Source organism: Geotrypetes seraphini, chromosome 4 (assembly GCF_902459505.1).
Source record: "Geotrypetes seraphini chromosome 4, aGeoSer1.1, whole genome shotgun sequence".
NCBI lineage: Eukaryota > Metazoa > Chordata > Amphibia > Gymnophiona > Dermophiidae > Geotrypetes > Geotrypetes seraphini.
Window position 1 is genome coordinate 262,668,463 of NC_047087.1, and position 16,367 is coordinate 262,684,829.

The window sequence follows — 16,367 nt, forward strand, 5'->3', positions numbered from 1 at the left end:
TAGAAGCGCCCTTGATATGTCACTGGCCATGCCCCCTGTTCAAATTTGTGCACTGTAACTGGCGCATACTTTATATAGAATCAGGCTTTTAATTAGTCCCAATTAGTATCAGTTATGAATTAATTGTGAATTATTGACTAGGCCAAGTGATCAATTAAGTTTGCATGTACATCGACTATGGGTAACTGTGTGTGGGTACTTTTGATTAGGTCATTTTTAAAGGCAAATTATATCTGTACATTCCCTTTGAAAACTGAAGTAAATTGTATGGGTTATAGCCCTCAAATCTAACCCCCACTTTTACAAAACCATAGTGCAGTTTTTAGCACCAGCCACAGCAGTAACTGCTCCGATGCTCACAGGAATTCCTATGAGTGTTGGAGCTGTTACCGCCATGGCTGGCGTTAAAAAACATGTTTTGTAAAAGGGGAAGTGAGCTGTAATAAAATTACATTCTTAACTTACTAAAATGTACCAGTAATATTTTGTTATTGAACTTGTATAACACAATATATTTATAGAAAAAAATTTATCTTCAAAATTTTGCTCTTTCTAGCCAGTTAAGCCTTGCTATTTTTAAGATAACTGAACTACAAAGACATTTAAAACCTCAAAGAAAAGAGAGAAAAATAATTCCAGCTCGAATTCTTATGGATGGAGATGTTAAAATTCTAATTAGGATATCAAGAGCTTATAATATTCCAGTAAGAAAATCGGACAATAGTAGGTAAGAAGTCATTGGTATATTATAAATAGTTTGTGAAGTAGGTGAAAAATACTACTGTATACTTAATTTAATTTTGATTTGATACAATGCATTTTATAGAGTTTTGGTTTTCATTTTACCAGTTTGTTCATTTTACAATGCCTATAGACCAGTTTGCTTTCTTCTTAGAAGGATGTTGTGTTGCAGCAAGCTCCTTTTTTTTCCAGCATATCTAATTATTTAATTTTCTGTTGGAGTGTGCTGATATTAATAGGTGAACAACTGCAACTAAATCTCATCAGGGCTTGCAAGGAGAGAAGGAAGGTTGGAAAGATGGGGTAGGATTAGGATAGAGTTCAAAAGTAGCTGCATAATCTACAGTCATAAGAACATAAGAATTGCTGCTGCTGGTGGTCCATTGTGCTCAGCAGTCCGCTCCCGCAGCAGCCCTTAGGTCAAAGACCAGTGCCCTGAGTCTAGCCTTACTTGCATACGTTCTGGTTTAGCAGGAACTTGTCTAACTTTGTCTTGAATCCCTGGAGGGTGTTTTCCTTTATAACAGCCTCCGGAAGAGCATTCCAGTTTTCCATCACTCTCTGGGTGAAGAAGAACTTCTTTACATTTGTATGGAATCTATCCCCTTTTAACTTTAGAGAGTGCCCTCTCATTCTCCCTGCCTTGGAAAGGGTGAACAACCTGTCTTTATCTACTAAGTCTATTCCCTTCATTATGTTGAATATTTCGATCATGTCTCCTTTGTCTCCTCTTTTCAAGGGAGAAGAGGCCCAGTTTCTCTAATCTCTCACTGTACAGCAACTCCTCCAACCCCTTAACCATTTTAGTCGCTCTTCTCTGGAGCCTTTCAAGTAGTACTGTGTCCTTATTCATGTACGGTGACCAGTGCTGGATGCAGTATTCCAGGTGGGGACGTACCATGGCCCGGTACAGCGGCATGATAATCTTTTCCGATCTGTTTGTAATCCCCTTCTTAATCATTCCTAGCATTCTGTTCGTCCTTTTTGCTACCGCCGCACATTCTGCGGACGGCTTCATTGACTTGTCGACCAGTACTCCCAAGTCTCTTTCCTGGGGGCACCAGACATCCTGTATTCGTGAATAAGATTTTTGCAACCGACATGCATCACCTTACACTTATCCACGTTAAGCCTCATTTGCCATTCGCGGCCCATTTCTCGAACGTGTTTATGTCACATTGCAGGTCTTCGCAATCCTTCACCACTCTGAATAACTTCATATCGTCCGCAAATTTTATCACCTCGCTTGTCGTACCAATTTCCAGGTCATTTATAAATATGTTGAAGAGCACGGGCCCAAGCACCGAACCCTGCGGCACTCCACTCGTGATGCTTTTCCAGTCCAAGTATTGTCCATTTACCCCAACTCTCTGTTTCCTATTAGAGAATGACACGGGGAAAAAATTTGTCCCCATAACTGCCCTGTCCCTGTGACCACGTCCCTGTCACCGCCCCGTCTCCGTGACCACTGTCCCCGCAATATCGATACAAGCCTCAGTACTGCAATATTTAGCTTATTCCTTCCTTATAAATCAAAGTTCTGGATGCTGTACTACAGAAAGAGATGTTTTACTGGCAGGGCTTTGTTTATAAATTTTTATCAACACAACTAATATACTACTTTATCCTATAGCAAAAAAAATGAAATAAATAAATAGAAATTTTTTTTATACCTTTGTTGTGTGGTCTCTGCTTTCTTCATCTTCTCATTCAATTCCTTTCGTCCACTGTCTGTCTTCTCTCTCCATCTTCCATTTGCTCTGTTACTGTGCCTCTCCCTTCACCCCTACCCCCCAATTGGCCTGCCACCCATCTTCTTCCCTCTGCTCCCCCATAGTCTGGAATCTCTCTCTTCCCCATTTCCCTTCAGCGTCTGTTCCTCCGCACCCCACCTTCCCCAGGTCCCTTCAGTGTCTGTTCCACTCCACCCCACCTTCCCCAGTTCCCTTCAGCGTCTGTTCCTCTCTACCCCACCTTCCCCAGTTCCCTTCAGCATCTGTTTTTCTCCACCCCACCTTTCCTCCCTTTCTCCCTCCCTGCCCCTTACCTTTGCGGCAGGCAATTTGTAAATGTATTTCCTACCAGCAGCCGGAGCGTTGAAATTGCGTGTGGCTGCAGGAAAGGTCATCTCCGATGCAACTTCCGGTGGCGTCAGAGATGAAATTTACAGCAGCCGCACACGATTTCAACGCTCCGGCTGCTGGTAGGAAACACATTTAGAAATTGCCTGCTGTGAAGGTAAGGAGCAGGGAGGGAGATGAACATGCGGCAGCGGCAGTGATCGGGCTCAGGTGGCAGCGATATGGAGGGAGGGAGATGCTTGGGTGGTGCCGGCGATTGGGCGTCATCGTCGGCTATCAGTTTGGAGGGAGGGAGCGCAATTGGTGACTATGCATGTTCCCTCCTTTCACTGCGGAGACAAGGCATTCACTGCTCCACGGGGTGGTGAATGGCCTTCTCCCCATACCCATGGTGACCACCTCTTTTCTCTCCCCCGTTTCAGCGGGTTACTCGCGGCTACCCGCGACTAGCCGCGGGTAACAGCCACCATGTCATTCTCTATTTCCTATCCGTCAACCAGTTTTTAATCCACATGAGTCATTTCTATTACTGAAGATTCCCTGCCCCCCTCCCAAATAAACTTCCAACCACCTACCTTTTCTGGGGGCAGGCCTTTACATAGCTGCCACACTGAAGAATCAGTATGATGTTATTAGTAGAATGAATTCAAAGTTAGCTATATTTTTAGGCAAATAGCAGATTAAATTTAATGTGGACAAGTGCAAAGTGATACACGTTTAAAAGAATAATCCAAAACATAATTGCTTGATGTTAGATTCCACTTTAGGAGTCACCACCCAAGAAAAACATATAGGTTTCATCATGGATAAGATGTTGAAATCTGCTTAGTGAGCAATGGCAGACAAAAAAAGCAAACACAATGCTAGGAATTATTAGGAAAGGGATAGACAATAAGACAAAGAATATTTTTTAATTGTTCCTTTGAGAACCACTTGGCGAAGGACATGTAATCGATTGAAGTTTGATTTTAGAACTACACCACTTTTACCTATTTGTGGAAATGGCTAGTTTTTACCTGGTATAACATCTGCAGGTTTTCAATCTAATAAACGAGGAAATATTTTCTATTTTTATCAGGTATTAACTGATGAGGGTAATTTACCAACATTATCACAATTACGTACTATTTATAATTGGTCTAAATTGGATATATATTCTTACATGCAGTTGAGGTATTTTGTGAATTCCGTACCTTCATTGTTACTAAATGCTAAAGTATATGATACTCTTTCAGAATTGTTTTGGTTAGATGCCCAGTTGATTGTGCCCCTTAAATATTTTAGACATTCATTAGAGAATCTTTCTCCTAATTTAGATTACAATAAAATAGCTCAAGTTTGGAATGAAGAGTTGGGATTCACCTTCAGGGATTCCATATTCAAAGATTTTTAAAGATTTTATATGATCTTCTTTCTGATATTACCTATTATGAAATGGGTTATAAATTTATTTGTAGAATATATATTGCTCCCTGGCGTGCTTATAGGGTGACTTTTGCTACATTAGGCTCTTGTTTGAAATGTGGTCACCCTAAAGCTAATTTATCTCACATGTTTTGGACATGTCCTTTGATACACCAATTTTGGAATGTTGTTTTTTCTAAAGTTGAGCAAATGTGTGGAATTGATTGGCATTGTAATCAAGTTATCAAAATCACTACAAAAACTTGTGAACCACACTGAAATCCTCAGAAAAATTAGGCTATAACATGAGTCCTACACAACATCCAAAGACAGAAATGGAAGGTTATTAGGATCTCAAGTGCTCACAGTTATATGCCAACTGACCAAGTCTAGGCAGATAACTAAACTTGTGAGCTATCATCGGTCCTTTAACTCCTTGTTGTGTTATTTTATTTCAATTACTTTAATCTTATTGTGCAATTTGTTATATGTAACTACTATTATATTTATAGTTATTCAAATACTTAGCTCGGGTGTAAATTCTTAACCCAGCCAGCTGAAGACCAATAGAACGATGGAAGATCTCCGTTTCGCTCTCAATATTCATGGAAGAGCTTCATCAGGAACAGTGCAGAGTAACAGCACTGTTAATTTCAACGTCCCTGCATGGCCGAATAGTGGACCTGGTTTAAGCTAGTCCAAGCAAATCAATTTGTTTCATCAGCCTTACATAGCCGAATAACGGACTTAATTTAAAATAGTCCGAGACGCTGACTGCGACGGCAAACAAGGCGTTTGCCATCACATCTGGCTTTATTTCTGGTAGAAATATGGGCTTCGGGGCCGTTACCGTGCTGCAGCCGCTAGCTCAGCTTTGTAAAACAGGCCCCTAGTGGAATTAGAAAAGATTCAAAGGGACAGCCAAAATTATTAAGGATATGGAAATCCTGTCATATATGGAAAGATTAAAGAGGTGAGGGCTCTTCAGCTTGAAGAGATGGCTAAGGAAGGATACAAAAGAGGTCAACAAAATCCTAAGTGGAATAGAACAGGTAAATGCAAACCGATGGTTTACTCTTCCAAAAAGTACGAGTAGGGGACACTCTGTGAAGTTACATGGTAATAATTTTTAAACAAAAAATTTTTTTTTCATTCAATAGCAGTTAGCATATCTGGGTTTGGACAAGTTCCTGGAAGAAAAGCCTATAATTTGCTAGTGAGATAGAGAGGGGAGAAGCCACTTTTTTCTAGGATTAGTAGTATGGAATCTTGCTACTCTTTGGGATTCTGTCCTGTAATTGTAATCTGGATTGGCTGCTGTTGGAAGCAGGGTATTCGACTAGATAGATTCAGTATAGCTATTCTTTTATAATATCTGATTCTTCTTTGGTGTCTGTTTCCTGTTCAATTTCCCCAATGTTATTCTCATTGCCTTTTTTGTATAGATTTTCCATATATTCTTTCCATCACTTTTTATTGCTTTCTGGATCATTCAATATCATTCCATTGACGTTATTAAGCATCCCTAATCGAGGCTGGAATTTCTGCCGCAATCGCTTAATCTTCTTGATACCCTAATCTGGTTTTTCCATTTACATGTTCCGATTCAATTTTCTGACAAATATTCTTTAGATATCATTCTTTGGATATAGTAGGTTTTGGGGGAGTTTTGGAGGGATCACCATACATTAGAACGGGGTTATGGCGAGATGTATATCTGGTACTCTTTATGTGAAGTTCACATACTTTATATAAAGTGGGCTGTTTGTATGCAATAATCTGTTTGTTTGTTCTAAATAAACCTTGCCTGCATCTTTGTGCATTGGTCTGCAGTACCTTTCTTTGTCTTTTGCAAATCCCACCCAAAACATACCCCTTTCTGTGTTTGACATTTTGGAGGGTCCCTCAAAACATCTAAATTCTTTTTTTCGATTATTGGCACTTGGACGTTTTGCAGAGAAAAATGTTCAAGTGCCAATTTTTGGATGTTTTTATGTTTTGAAAATGACCCTATTTTTTTGCTAGTCCTGTTCTATAGAACTCAACAATCAGGAAGATCAGATTACGGTATTTGGCTGAGCATATCCTAATAACATATTAGAGAAAATAAAGGTAAAACCAACAAACTTTATGGCAATTGGGAATTGATCCATTTTTAATTACAGATCTAGCCATTCATTCTGAATCATAGTTAAATTTTGTTTTTATATCAACCATATCCTAATCAACTGTTAAAGAAAATATATTTTAAAAATGCAGTTTATGATCAATTTAAAGTGAACATGTTTGTTTTCAGAAATAAGGAAAAATATGTGAAATCTTAAATATGTATAGAATAAAATAAATACTGAATATAAAACCTTTGCTATTTTTATTAAAGGACATCAGCAGTTCCTGAGCCGACTTGCTCCTTGTTACGAGTCAGCAGTAGTAGGCATTTGCTAAAACCACCACACACGACTGATCCTCTAAATGAGGTAAATATCACATCAATAGAATGATTGATTAGAAAGTAATGCTACTAATTATTATAATCAGTATCTTCAAGTAGGTGAAACATTTAGGGCCTCTTTTACAAAGCTGCACAAGCGATGCTGCTGTGTATCGACGCCTGTGGGAATTGAATGACTTTGGTGCATTTACTGTGGCAGCATTGCTCCTGTAGTTTTGTAAAAGGGGCCATTAAAAATATAAATGTATATATAAGGAATTTAATACTTGATATTTAAAAAAATGTATACTGTATTTGCCTTCGTCGCCGGCGTTGCTTTATGTAGAGAAAGCTTCAACCAAGGCTAGGCAAATGCTGGGCTGCATCCGAAGAAGTTTTGTCAGCCGAAAGCCCGAAGTTGTAATGCCGTTGTACAGGTCCATGGTGAGACCTCATCTGGAATATTGTGTTCAATTTTGGAGGCCACATTATCAAAAGGATGTGCTGAGAGTGGAGTCGGTTCAGCGAATGGCCACCAGGATGATCTTAGGGCTCAAAGATCTCCCGTATGAGGAACGCCTAGTAAGTTGTAGCTATACTCTCTCGAGGAACGCAGAGAGAGGGGAGACATGATAGAGATGTTCAAATATGTTACTGGCCGTATTGAGGTAGAAGAAAATATCTTTTTTCCTTATAGGACCTTCGGCAATAAGAGGGCATCCGTTGAAAATCAGGGGTGGGAGATTTCATAGCGACACTAGGAAGTATTTCTTCACAGAAAGGGTGGTTGATTGTTGGAATGACCTTCCACTTCAGGTAACTGAGGCAAGCAAAGTGCTCGATTTTAAGAAAAAAATGGGATAAGCATGTGGGTTCACTTCGAGGAAGTACTTAGGAGGGAGGGTCCTTAGAGTGGGCAGACTTGTTGGGCCGGAGGCTCTTTTCTGCCATCATTTTCTATGTTTCTATGCTTGTGTGGGGAGTCTATTTGGATTCCTTATCTCCTTGAGGTCGCAGTCTCCTTTTGAATCCTCTTGCATAGCCTTGTTGAGGTCCATCGCACTCATTCCCGGAATAAGTCACCGCAGGCACTTCTTTTTTTGTTTTGTCTTGTTGTTTTGTTTGTTTGTTGGGGGGGGAGCTTTTTACTGTGGCTGCCAAGGGCTACTAGAGCATGCGTCTTTGGCATATTAGAGATTTGTTGGTTGTCTTCTGTACGCTTCATGGGAAGGGGGGCGGATTATGTTCGGGGGGTTTTGGTGCTTGGGTAGGGTTCTACTCTTGTTCTAGCAAAACAATGTGACAACTTTTGTATTGTTGGAAGTTAATTCCTTTGACTTTGTTGTCTTCTTTGTTGTTTGTTGTTTTGTATTCATAATAAAACAGATTTGAACATAAAAAATATATACTGTGTACATTGAGCTCTATACTGAATATATAACTTTTTTTTTTTTACATTTCAGTGGCAGGAGCTTGCCTTGGGCATTCCTGAGGTGGCATCCACTATATATAAACCCCCTCATTCTATAACAGATTGCCTAAATTAAAGTGCCATCTACGGGCTTAATTTTATAGAATACTACAATTCTCACTGCTAAATGTGCACTTATGCTTGTAAATGATAGTAACATGCCTAACTAGCATTCTGTAATTATGTGCTGAAATGACTTAGGGGCAGATTCTCAAAATAAAACGTGCTCGGTAAACCAGTTCCAACTGCTTTATCATGCATGTATTGTAGCGGCAGATTATCAAAACGGCTTACCAAGGTCTTTTGTGAGTTTTCTAGCAGTCTCCAATACTGCCATTCAAATGTAGTACAATGAGGTCATTAATATTAAAATAATCCAAGAGATTCTCTATAATCGCCAAGTGAGTCTCTAACCTCATTGTGCCACATTTGCAGCCAAAATTTGCTAACAGGTCTGAGCTGTCATTGCCTTACTTTCTGTTCATTGGCTCAGGCACTGCCAGGAAAGTAAGGTTTGACAGCTCAGAACCCCTCACGCAAATTAAAACAAAAACCCCCCATCAAAACAAATTGAAGATTGGCAGGAGAGATGCTCTTTCTCCTGCCGTGTTGCACAATCACCTGACACTGCTAACTTACTCCTCTTGTAGCAGGAGAGATGCCCATTCCCTCCTGCCACCAAGCAATGCTCCTCCCGACACCCTCCAGCAGCGGGAGAGATGCCCACACCCTCCCATTGCCACACAACCTCCCCAACACCCCTCCTGTACCTCCAATGACCTCCTCTGTTGGTCTCACCCTGTCAACAATAGAAGGAAGTGGACAACATGTTTACTGAGGTTACGTTGAACTTGCAAACATGTTCTATTCTATTGCAAATATCTCGTGTACAGAAACAGTCACATGATTTTCTATAACTACAAGCTCATCAATATTTGCCCTAACTACATAAGTGGAAGAAAAATATGTTCTTATAAACAGATATGTTTCTCTCTAACCCATCTAAACAACTAATGATATTCTAGGCCAGCCTGGTCCCCCCAGCCTTTGCTTTAGTCTGTTTCCCTAGAAACAAAGTTGACGCACTTATCACTTGCTATAGGTTCCCCTATGTCAGCACTAGAAGAGGTTAACAAATGTGCACTGTTAGTGCACTTTTAGCTTATTTTCAGGGACCTGTTATGTTATGGCTCCAACTTCTTGTTCCAGACATTAAACAAAAATATTTTGTTCTTTGAAGGAAAAATATGTACTCTGCGAGCTGTGCTGTTTATAACTGAAGGATTTCTATTATTTAGCTACATCTTTCATATAATATTAGTGTCTTTAAAGTTTTAACTAAAATTGTATCTAACACATTAGCTATGGCCCCCGCCCTTATATTCTGCATAATACAAGTATCACTTTCAATATCACATTGTTTTCTGCTCAAAGAAATTTCAAAGGAGAAAAAGAGCTCCAGAGTTTTCAAATGGCTCCTTACAGGTATCAAACAAAACAGAACTGCAGATCTGTACAAGACGTAGGCAGGTATCTACTGATTCAGCAGGTTTGTTTACACACAACAGCCTGTCCGTTGGCCACAGCTCTAGGATATCATAATGTCCAGCTCAGCAAAAATAGCTCAGTTCAAAGAAACTCTCCAAAAGAAATACAGCACAAAAAGTAAGTATCCACATACAGCACACACGTACTCTGCCATTTGCGGAGTAGCTTCTGGTCACAGTTGCTAGCAAGCATTTTTAATTAGATACTGCAGCCTGCATAAGCTTCAGCCAGCAACAGTCTCTCCCTGGCGAATAGCAAATGAGTTCACAAACTCTGCACAGCTCAGAGTCTCTCAAAAGAATGTCCAAACTTTCTTAAGAACAAAATAAAACTCCACAGAAGGAAAAACAAAATGCAAAACAGTCCTTTCCAGGTTTAAGTCACCCAGTTTTGAAGCTCCCAACACATTTTCAGCCACAATAATTAATCACAGCAAACTCACCAGTTGGTGTCCATTGCTTCTTCACCCCCATTGGGGCTAAATCCTGCGTTCTGGAAGTCCATTCACTCAATCTGGTTAGGCTGAAAAGTGTCTACAGTACTTTCATTTTACAGTCATCTTGGTTTGGCTCCTGCAGCTCTGGAGAGAGACTCTTTTTCCCTCTCACCTCACTCAGCAGCTCTGGAGAGAGACGCTTTCTCTCTCCCACCTTTCTCCCTCTCTCAGCAGAAGGTTGGCTTTTACTGTGCTCTAAATCATAAGAACATAAGAAACGCCTTCACCGGATCAGACCCTAGGTCCATCTTGTCCGGTGACCCGCACACGCGGAGGCCAAGCTAGGTGCTCCCTGTTGGAGACCCTGATTTCCCGTATCCCTCGATGTGATTTGCAAGAAGATGTGCATCCAACTTGCGTTTGAATCCCAGAATGGTAGTCTCCATCACAACCTCCTCTGGGAGAGCATTCCAAGCGTCCACCACTCTTTGTGCGAAACAGAACTTCCTGACATTTGTCCTGGACCTGCTGCCCCTCAGTTTCAGTCTATGACCTCTTGTCCGTGTCACATCTGAAAAAGTGAATAATGCTGTTTCTTGGTCTATTTTGTCAAATCCTTTTAATATTTTAAAAGTCTCTATCATATCTCTTCGCAGTCTCCTCTTTTCAAGGGTGAACAGTCCCAGTTTTCTGAGGCGTTCTTTGTAGCTCAAATTCTCCATACCTTTGACTAGTTTCATGGCTCGCCTCTGCACCTTCTCCAGCAGGGTTATATCTTTCTTAAGGTATGGAGACCAGTGTTGGACACAATATTCCAAGTGCGGTCTGACCATTGCTCTATAAAGCGCCATTATGACATCCGCCGATCTACTCGTGATGCCCTTCTTTATCATGCCCAACATCCTGTTTGCTTTCTTTGCCGCTGCCGCGCATTGAGCCGACGGCTTCAGAGTCCTGTCTATCAGTACCCCTAAGTCCCTTTCTTGTTCGCATTTACCTAATGTTACACCTAACATTCTATATTCATGTTCCTTGTTTTTCCTACCCAGATGCATCACCTTGCATTTGTCTATGTTAAAATTCATCTGCCACTTATCCGCCCACTTCTCCAGCTGGTTCAGATCCTTCTGGAGATCCTCGCAGTCCCTTTGATAGCCAACTGCCCGACATAGTTTTGTGTCATCTGCAAACTTGATTATATTGCTTGTTGTTTCCTCTTCCAGGTCATTTATAAAAATATTGAACAAAATGGGCCCAAGAACCGAGCCCTGGGGCACGCCACTAGTCACCTTTGCCCAGTCCGAGAATTTCCCATTTACGCTTACCCTCTGCATTCTGTTCTCTAGCCATTTACCGATCCATCTGAGTACGTCTCCTTGTATTCCATGACTTAGTAGTTTCCTCATAAGCCTTGCATGCGGGACCTTGTCAAACACTTTCTGGATGTCCAAGTAAATTATATCCACCGGTTCTCCGCTATCAATTTGTTCACCTTCTCAAAAAATTGAAGTAAATTTGTCAAACATGACTTCCCCTTCCTGAAGCCGTGTTGACTAGCTCTCATTAGATCTTGGTTTTCCAGGTGTTGCACAATGCTATCTTTAATTAGTGATTCAATCATCTTCCCAGGAACCGACGTAAGACTCACAGGTCTGTAGTTACCCGGTTCTCCTCTTGATCCTTTTTTGAAGATTGGGATGACATTCGCTATCTTCCAGTCATCTGGTATTTGCCCGGTTCTAATTGACATGTTAGCTAAGGTTTGTAATAGTTCTCCAATTTCAAATCCCACCCTCTCAGCTGGGCATGGGGAAAGGGTACTAGCTCTCTGGATGATTGCCTCAGCTTTGCAACAGGGAGCTTTTTCTGACTCTTTTTTTAATGGAGCAGGGAGGTAATTATGTTTTAAACTCTTTTCAGAATTAGATCCCCTTCTACAGGGAGACAAACTATGCTGTCTTTCTTCACCAGCATTATGCTGGCTCATCCAGCAGTAGTAATCACACTCAGGTTCTATATGGCTCTGGGGCTGTCTATATTTCCCAACCCCCACTGGAACAAAGCCTCTGGACACAGTGGGCTTGTTACAATATAAACTGCTTTGAATATGTAACCACAAAAAGGCAGTATACAAGTTCCATTCCCTCCCTTTCCCTAATTTAGATGTGGAAACCAAAATCTGAGGAAACAGATTTTATTTACAGGACCAGACACAGTCTATGTTTCAACTATTTGCCTATATTGGTGGTAGCCTCCTTGAACAACTCTGCCACATCTAATCCATAGGCAAAATAAACAAGCATCTTGTCCTACAATAGCCTTGCTTGATCCATTTTGAGCTCACTACACTCTTCATTTGGTAGTGTTTGGTTTGTGTTGCTGCTTCCTTCTGACTTAATTTAGGTGTGGCTTATGCTAGGATTTTATAAGAATACTTGGTGGCATGCCAAAAGTGCATTGGACATTGGCGCGCTGACAATCCCGCGCCGCCATCTGCACGTAGGACCAATGCATGCCGCCGGTTCCGCCGCTTTCATGCCTTACCATTAGCGTTCTGATGGGAGGACCCCCCCACTACACTTAGAACTACTCGTGCTCCCATTGGGGGGATGTGTGAGGGGTAACTCCCCCGCTACACTGAAAACTCCCAAACAGCGAGAGAACAGAAGTTTTCAGTGTACTGGAGGGTTCCCCGTCCCAACCCCCCAATGGGAGCGCAACCAGTTCTAAGTGTACTGGGGTGGTTCCCACCACCCACCCCCTCAAAACACTACCGCTAATGCGTGAAAGCGGCAGAACTGGCGGCGCGCATTGGTCCTGCACGCAGATGGCGCGAGATTGTCGGCATGCCAATATCCTGCATGCTTTCGTTGGTGTACTGAATACTTACATGTGTGTAAATATTATTATAGAATCTCACAGCCTGCAAAAATTTGGCATTTAAACTTTGGCAACCTGTTACAGAATTGCCTTTCATAATGCCATATTGCAAATGCTTTTACCAGCAACATACAGAGCTATTCTTGGCTCAGAGATAGGATATGGATTGAACTTCCATATATAATTTTGGCCTTCTAAAAATATGTGCTTAAAGTCCATGGGTATTTATGATAGGACAATTTTTCAAAGGGAAAATTAGTGTGTACTTCCCTTTTAAAACTGGTATAATGTGCATATTTGCTGCTCAAGTTAGGTGGCCTATTACAAAGTTACTTTTATTAAACTTGTGTAAATAACTATTATGTGTTCATTAACATAACTAACTCCCTCTTTTAAAAAGGTGCGCTATGTTTTTTAGCACGTGCCAACCACGCACTAAATGCTAATGCATGTATGTTATCCTATGGACGTATTAGCGTTTAATGCGCCCTAATATATAGCATGTGCTAATCACGTGTTAAAATGCTTAGTGCGCCTTTGTAAAAGAGGGGGTAAGTGAAGATATCTGACTGAGTCTTTTCTTATCTTAGTCTCCTTTGAGGGTATACTGTTGAACAAGAGAAAGTATATTAGTTTTTTTTGTGACCCAACCTAGATTTTAAAGCTAGGCACCATGGGAAGGAGCCTCACTCTACCAACATTGCTTTGAAGAATGGGGAACTGGTTTCCACAGATATCATTAGATGGGCTGCTCATAGGGATCTGCACTCCCTCCCAAAAAAAAATTGACACAAGATGGATTATCCATGTCTAGATCTTCCCCTCCTTTCTTATCTTTGATTCTGCCCTTGCTGCAGTTGTTTTCTATTGCTAAGAAGTTCTCTGGGGTCCCTCACAGCCATCATACAATTTCATAGTCAGTAGAAGCCTAGTGTAGAGCCTAGTGTAGAGCCTAGTGTAGAGCCTACGTTAGCAGCGGAAGAAGGGGTGTAGGGGTGTTTCCTTTTTCACACCTGAAGGTTAGGCCTCTCTGACGTCATAAAGCCTAAACCATTGTCTGCCAGAAATCATTCCAGCCTGAACCATGCAAGAAGAGAAAGAAGAAAACATCTTTGCTGTTTATGCCTGATGCATTCTGGGTATGTACCAGAACTGTATTCTAGAGAATGACACGGTGGCGGGTTACCCGCGGCTAGCCGCATTTAGCCACGGGTAACCCGCCAAAACGGGGAAGAAAAAATAGTGGCCTCTGCGGGACGGGGACAAGGCCATTCACCGCCCCGTGGAGCGGTGAATGGACTTGTCCCCGCAGTGAGGCAATCAAGGATCGCGTGGTCCCCGCCATCTCCCTCCTTACTGCCGGTTGAATTTCTGCCGGTCCGTGTGAAAAAAAAAAAAAAAGCCTCCTTCCTTTTCCCCTGCTCTTACCGCCATGCTCATGCTGCAGCTACTAAAGCCGAGGAAGTCTTTCCGATGTCAATTCTGACGTCGGAGAGGATGTTCTGGGCCAGCCAATCGCTGCCTGGCTGGCCCAGAACGTCCTCTCCGACTTCAGAATTGAGTCGGAAAGACTTCCTGTCGGCTTTAGTAGCTGCAGCATGAGCATGGAGGTAAGAGCAGGGGAAAAGGAAGGAGGTTTTTTTTTGTTTGTTTGTTTGTTTTTTGAGCGGCAGGGAGGCAGCAGGCTGGCTTTGGCTAGGGAGGGAGAAAGGCAGGATTCGGGGGTGGGGGTGGGACAAAGTGTGGAAGGCAGTGAGAGGGACATAGGAAGGAAGCACTAGGGGCACTAAGGACATGGGAAGGAGGCACTGGGGCACTAAAGACATGAGAAGGAGGCACTGGGGGCACTAAAGACAGGAAGGAGGCACTAAGGACATGGGAAGGAGGCACTGGGGCACTAAAGGCATGGGAAGGAGGCACTGGGGGCACTAAGGACATAGGAAGGAAAGAGGGAGGGAATAGAAAGGGACAATTCTTGGGCCTGAGTGCAGAAAGAAAGAAATGAAAGAAAGTATACACAGACAGAAGGAAACGCAACTAGAGACTCATGAAATCAATCATCAGACAGCAAAGGTAGGAAAAATGATTTTATTTTCAATTTAGTGATCAAAATGTGTCATTTTTGAGAAGTTATATCTGCTGTCTATATTTTGCAGTATATTTGTCTATTTTTCAATAGTTACTGAGGTGACCGAGCTTGCCGAGATGGGGCGGAAACAGGGTTTTAAAATTTTAGTCCTAGTAGTTTGCCAGTCCACAAAAGGTTGAAAAAACACTGATGTAGAGTATGCCGGCTTTCTTTTTCGCCCAGCCGCACGCGTTCAAAAAGCCGCGCTTGCGCGGCTGCTCGAGTTGATCAATCTTCTCCTCTCTTACAACTTCCTGTTTCTGGTTGCGTCAGAGGAGAATATGAACAAATGAGCACCTGCACGTGCGGCTGGGCGAAAAAGAAAGCCGGCATACTCTACATCTAAGGTGAGATGGAGGGAGATAGATGGCGGAACACTGCAATCGGTTGGGTGTCTGCTGTTTTTGTATCACTGCCCACCTGCGCTCACGTTCCAGATCCTCCTGCATTTTTAGTGTGCACAATTGACCTGATTCGAGCTATAGGTGAACATTGGGGACACGTCATTGCAAGGGAGGATAAGTCAATTGATTTATTTTAGGTTCTGTTTTTACTACAGGGCAGAGGCACTGAAACAGATTCTCAGTGCAGTAGAAGTAGTGGCAGGACTCTCTTCTGTCTTCATGGTGTTTCGCAGTACTGAGGCTTATATGGATGCTGCGGGGACGGTGACGGGGCGGTGAATGGGATGGCAGTGGCGGTGATGGGGCGGTGAAAGGGATGGCGGTGACGGGGCGGTGAAGGGAATGACGGTGACGGAGTGGTGCAGAGGATGGTGGGCCGGGGACGGTGCAGTGATGGGGACAGATTTTTTCCCCGTGTCATTCTCTACTGTATTCTAGTCAAGGACATTCAGCTATGCCTACATGCTCAGCCTGTGTGAATCTTGGGGGAGGCATTGCTCCTGTGCTGTTCTTATCTAACGAAGGCGCCTCTGTTACACAGCCTGTGCGAGACTCTATACAGAAAGGCTATTCATTCAAGTTCTGTTTCTGGATTGGTTCGGAGAGGTCATTTGACGAGAACCAAGTGCCTAATTATTGATTAGTCTGTGCTAGGATGTAAGGGAGCTTGCCTCTTATCATAGGTTTCTCTGCACATCTTCTATAATAATTAAGACCTGAAAAGTTACCTCTTGTGACTCTCTGCCTGAGAGAGAGAAACCGGACTTTTGTACAGATCTGGATTCCATCACATAAAGGAAACCTTTGCTGACACCCTAATTTACAGCTGTTCCAGTGACTATC

General features: G+C 42.2%; 1 protein-coding gene across 4 annotated transcripts in view; it reads left to right on the forward strand.

Annotated features, from left to right (window-relative positions):
* The window catches only part of CC2D2B (coiled-coil and C2 domain containing 2B), a 212,163-nt gene that overhangs the window by 114,332 nt on the left and 81,464 nt on the right, over positions 1-16,367 (forward strand). For all 4 annotated transcript variants that reach the window (XM_033943399.1, XM_033943396.1, XM_033943398.1 and 1 more), the window contains 2 exons: positions 557-727; positions 6,607-6,703. In XM_033943399.1, the coding sequence (XP_033799290.1) occupies positions 557-727; positions 6,607-6,703 (268 nt within the window). The remainder of the gene's footprint in view (positions 1-556; positions 728-6,606; positions 6,704-16,367) is intronic.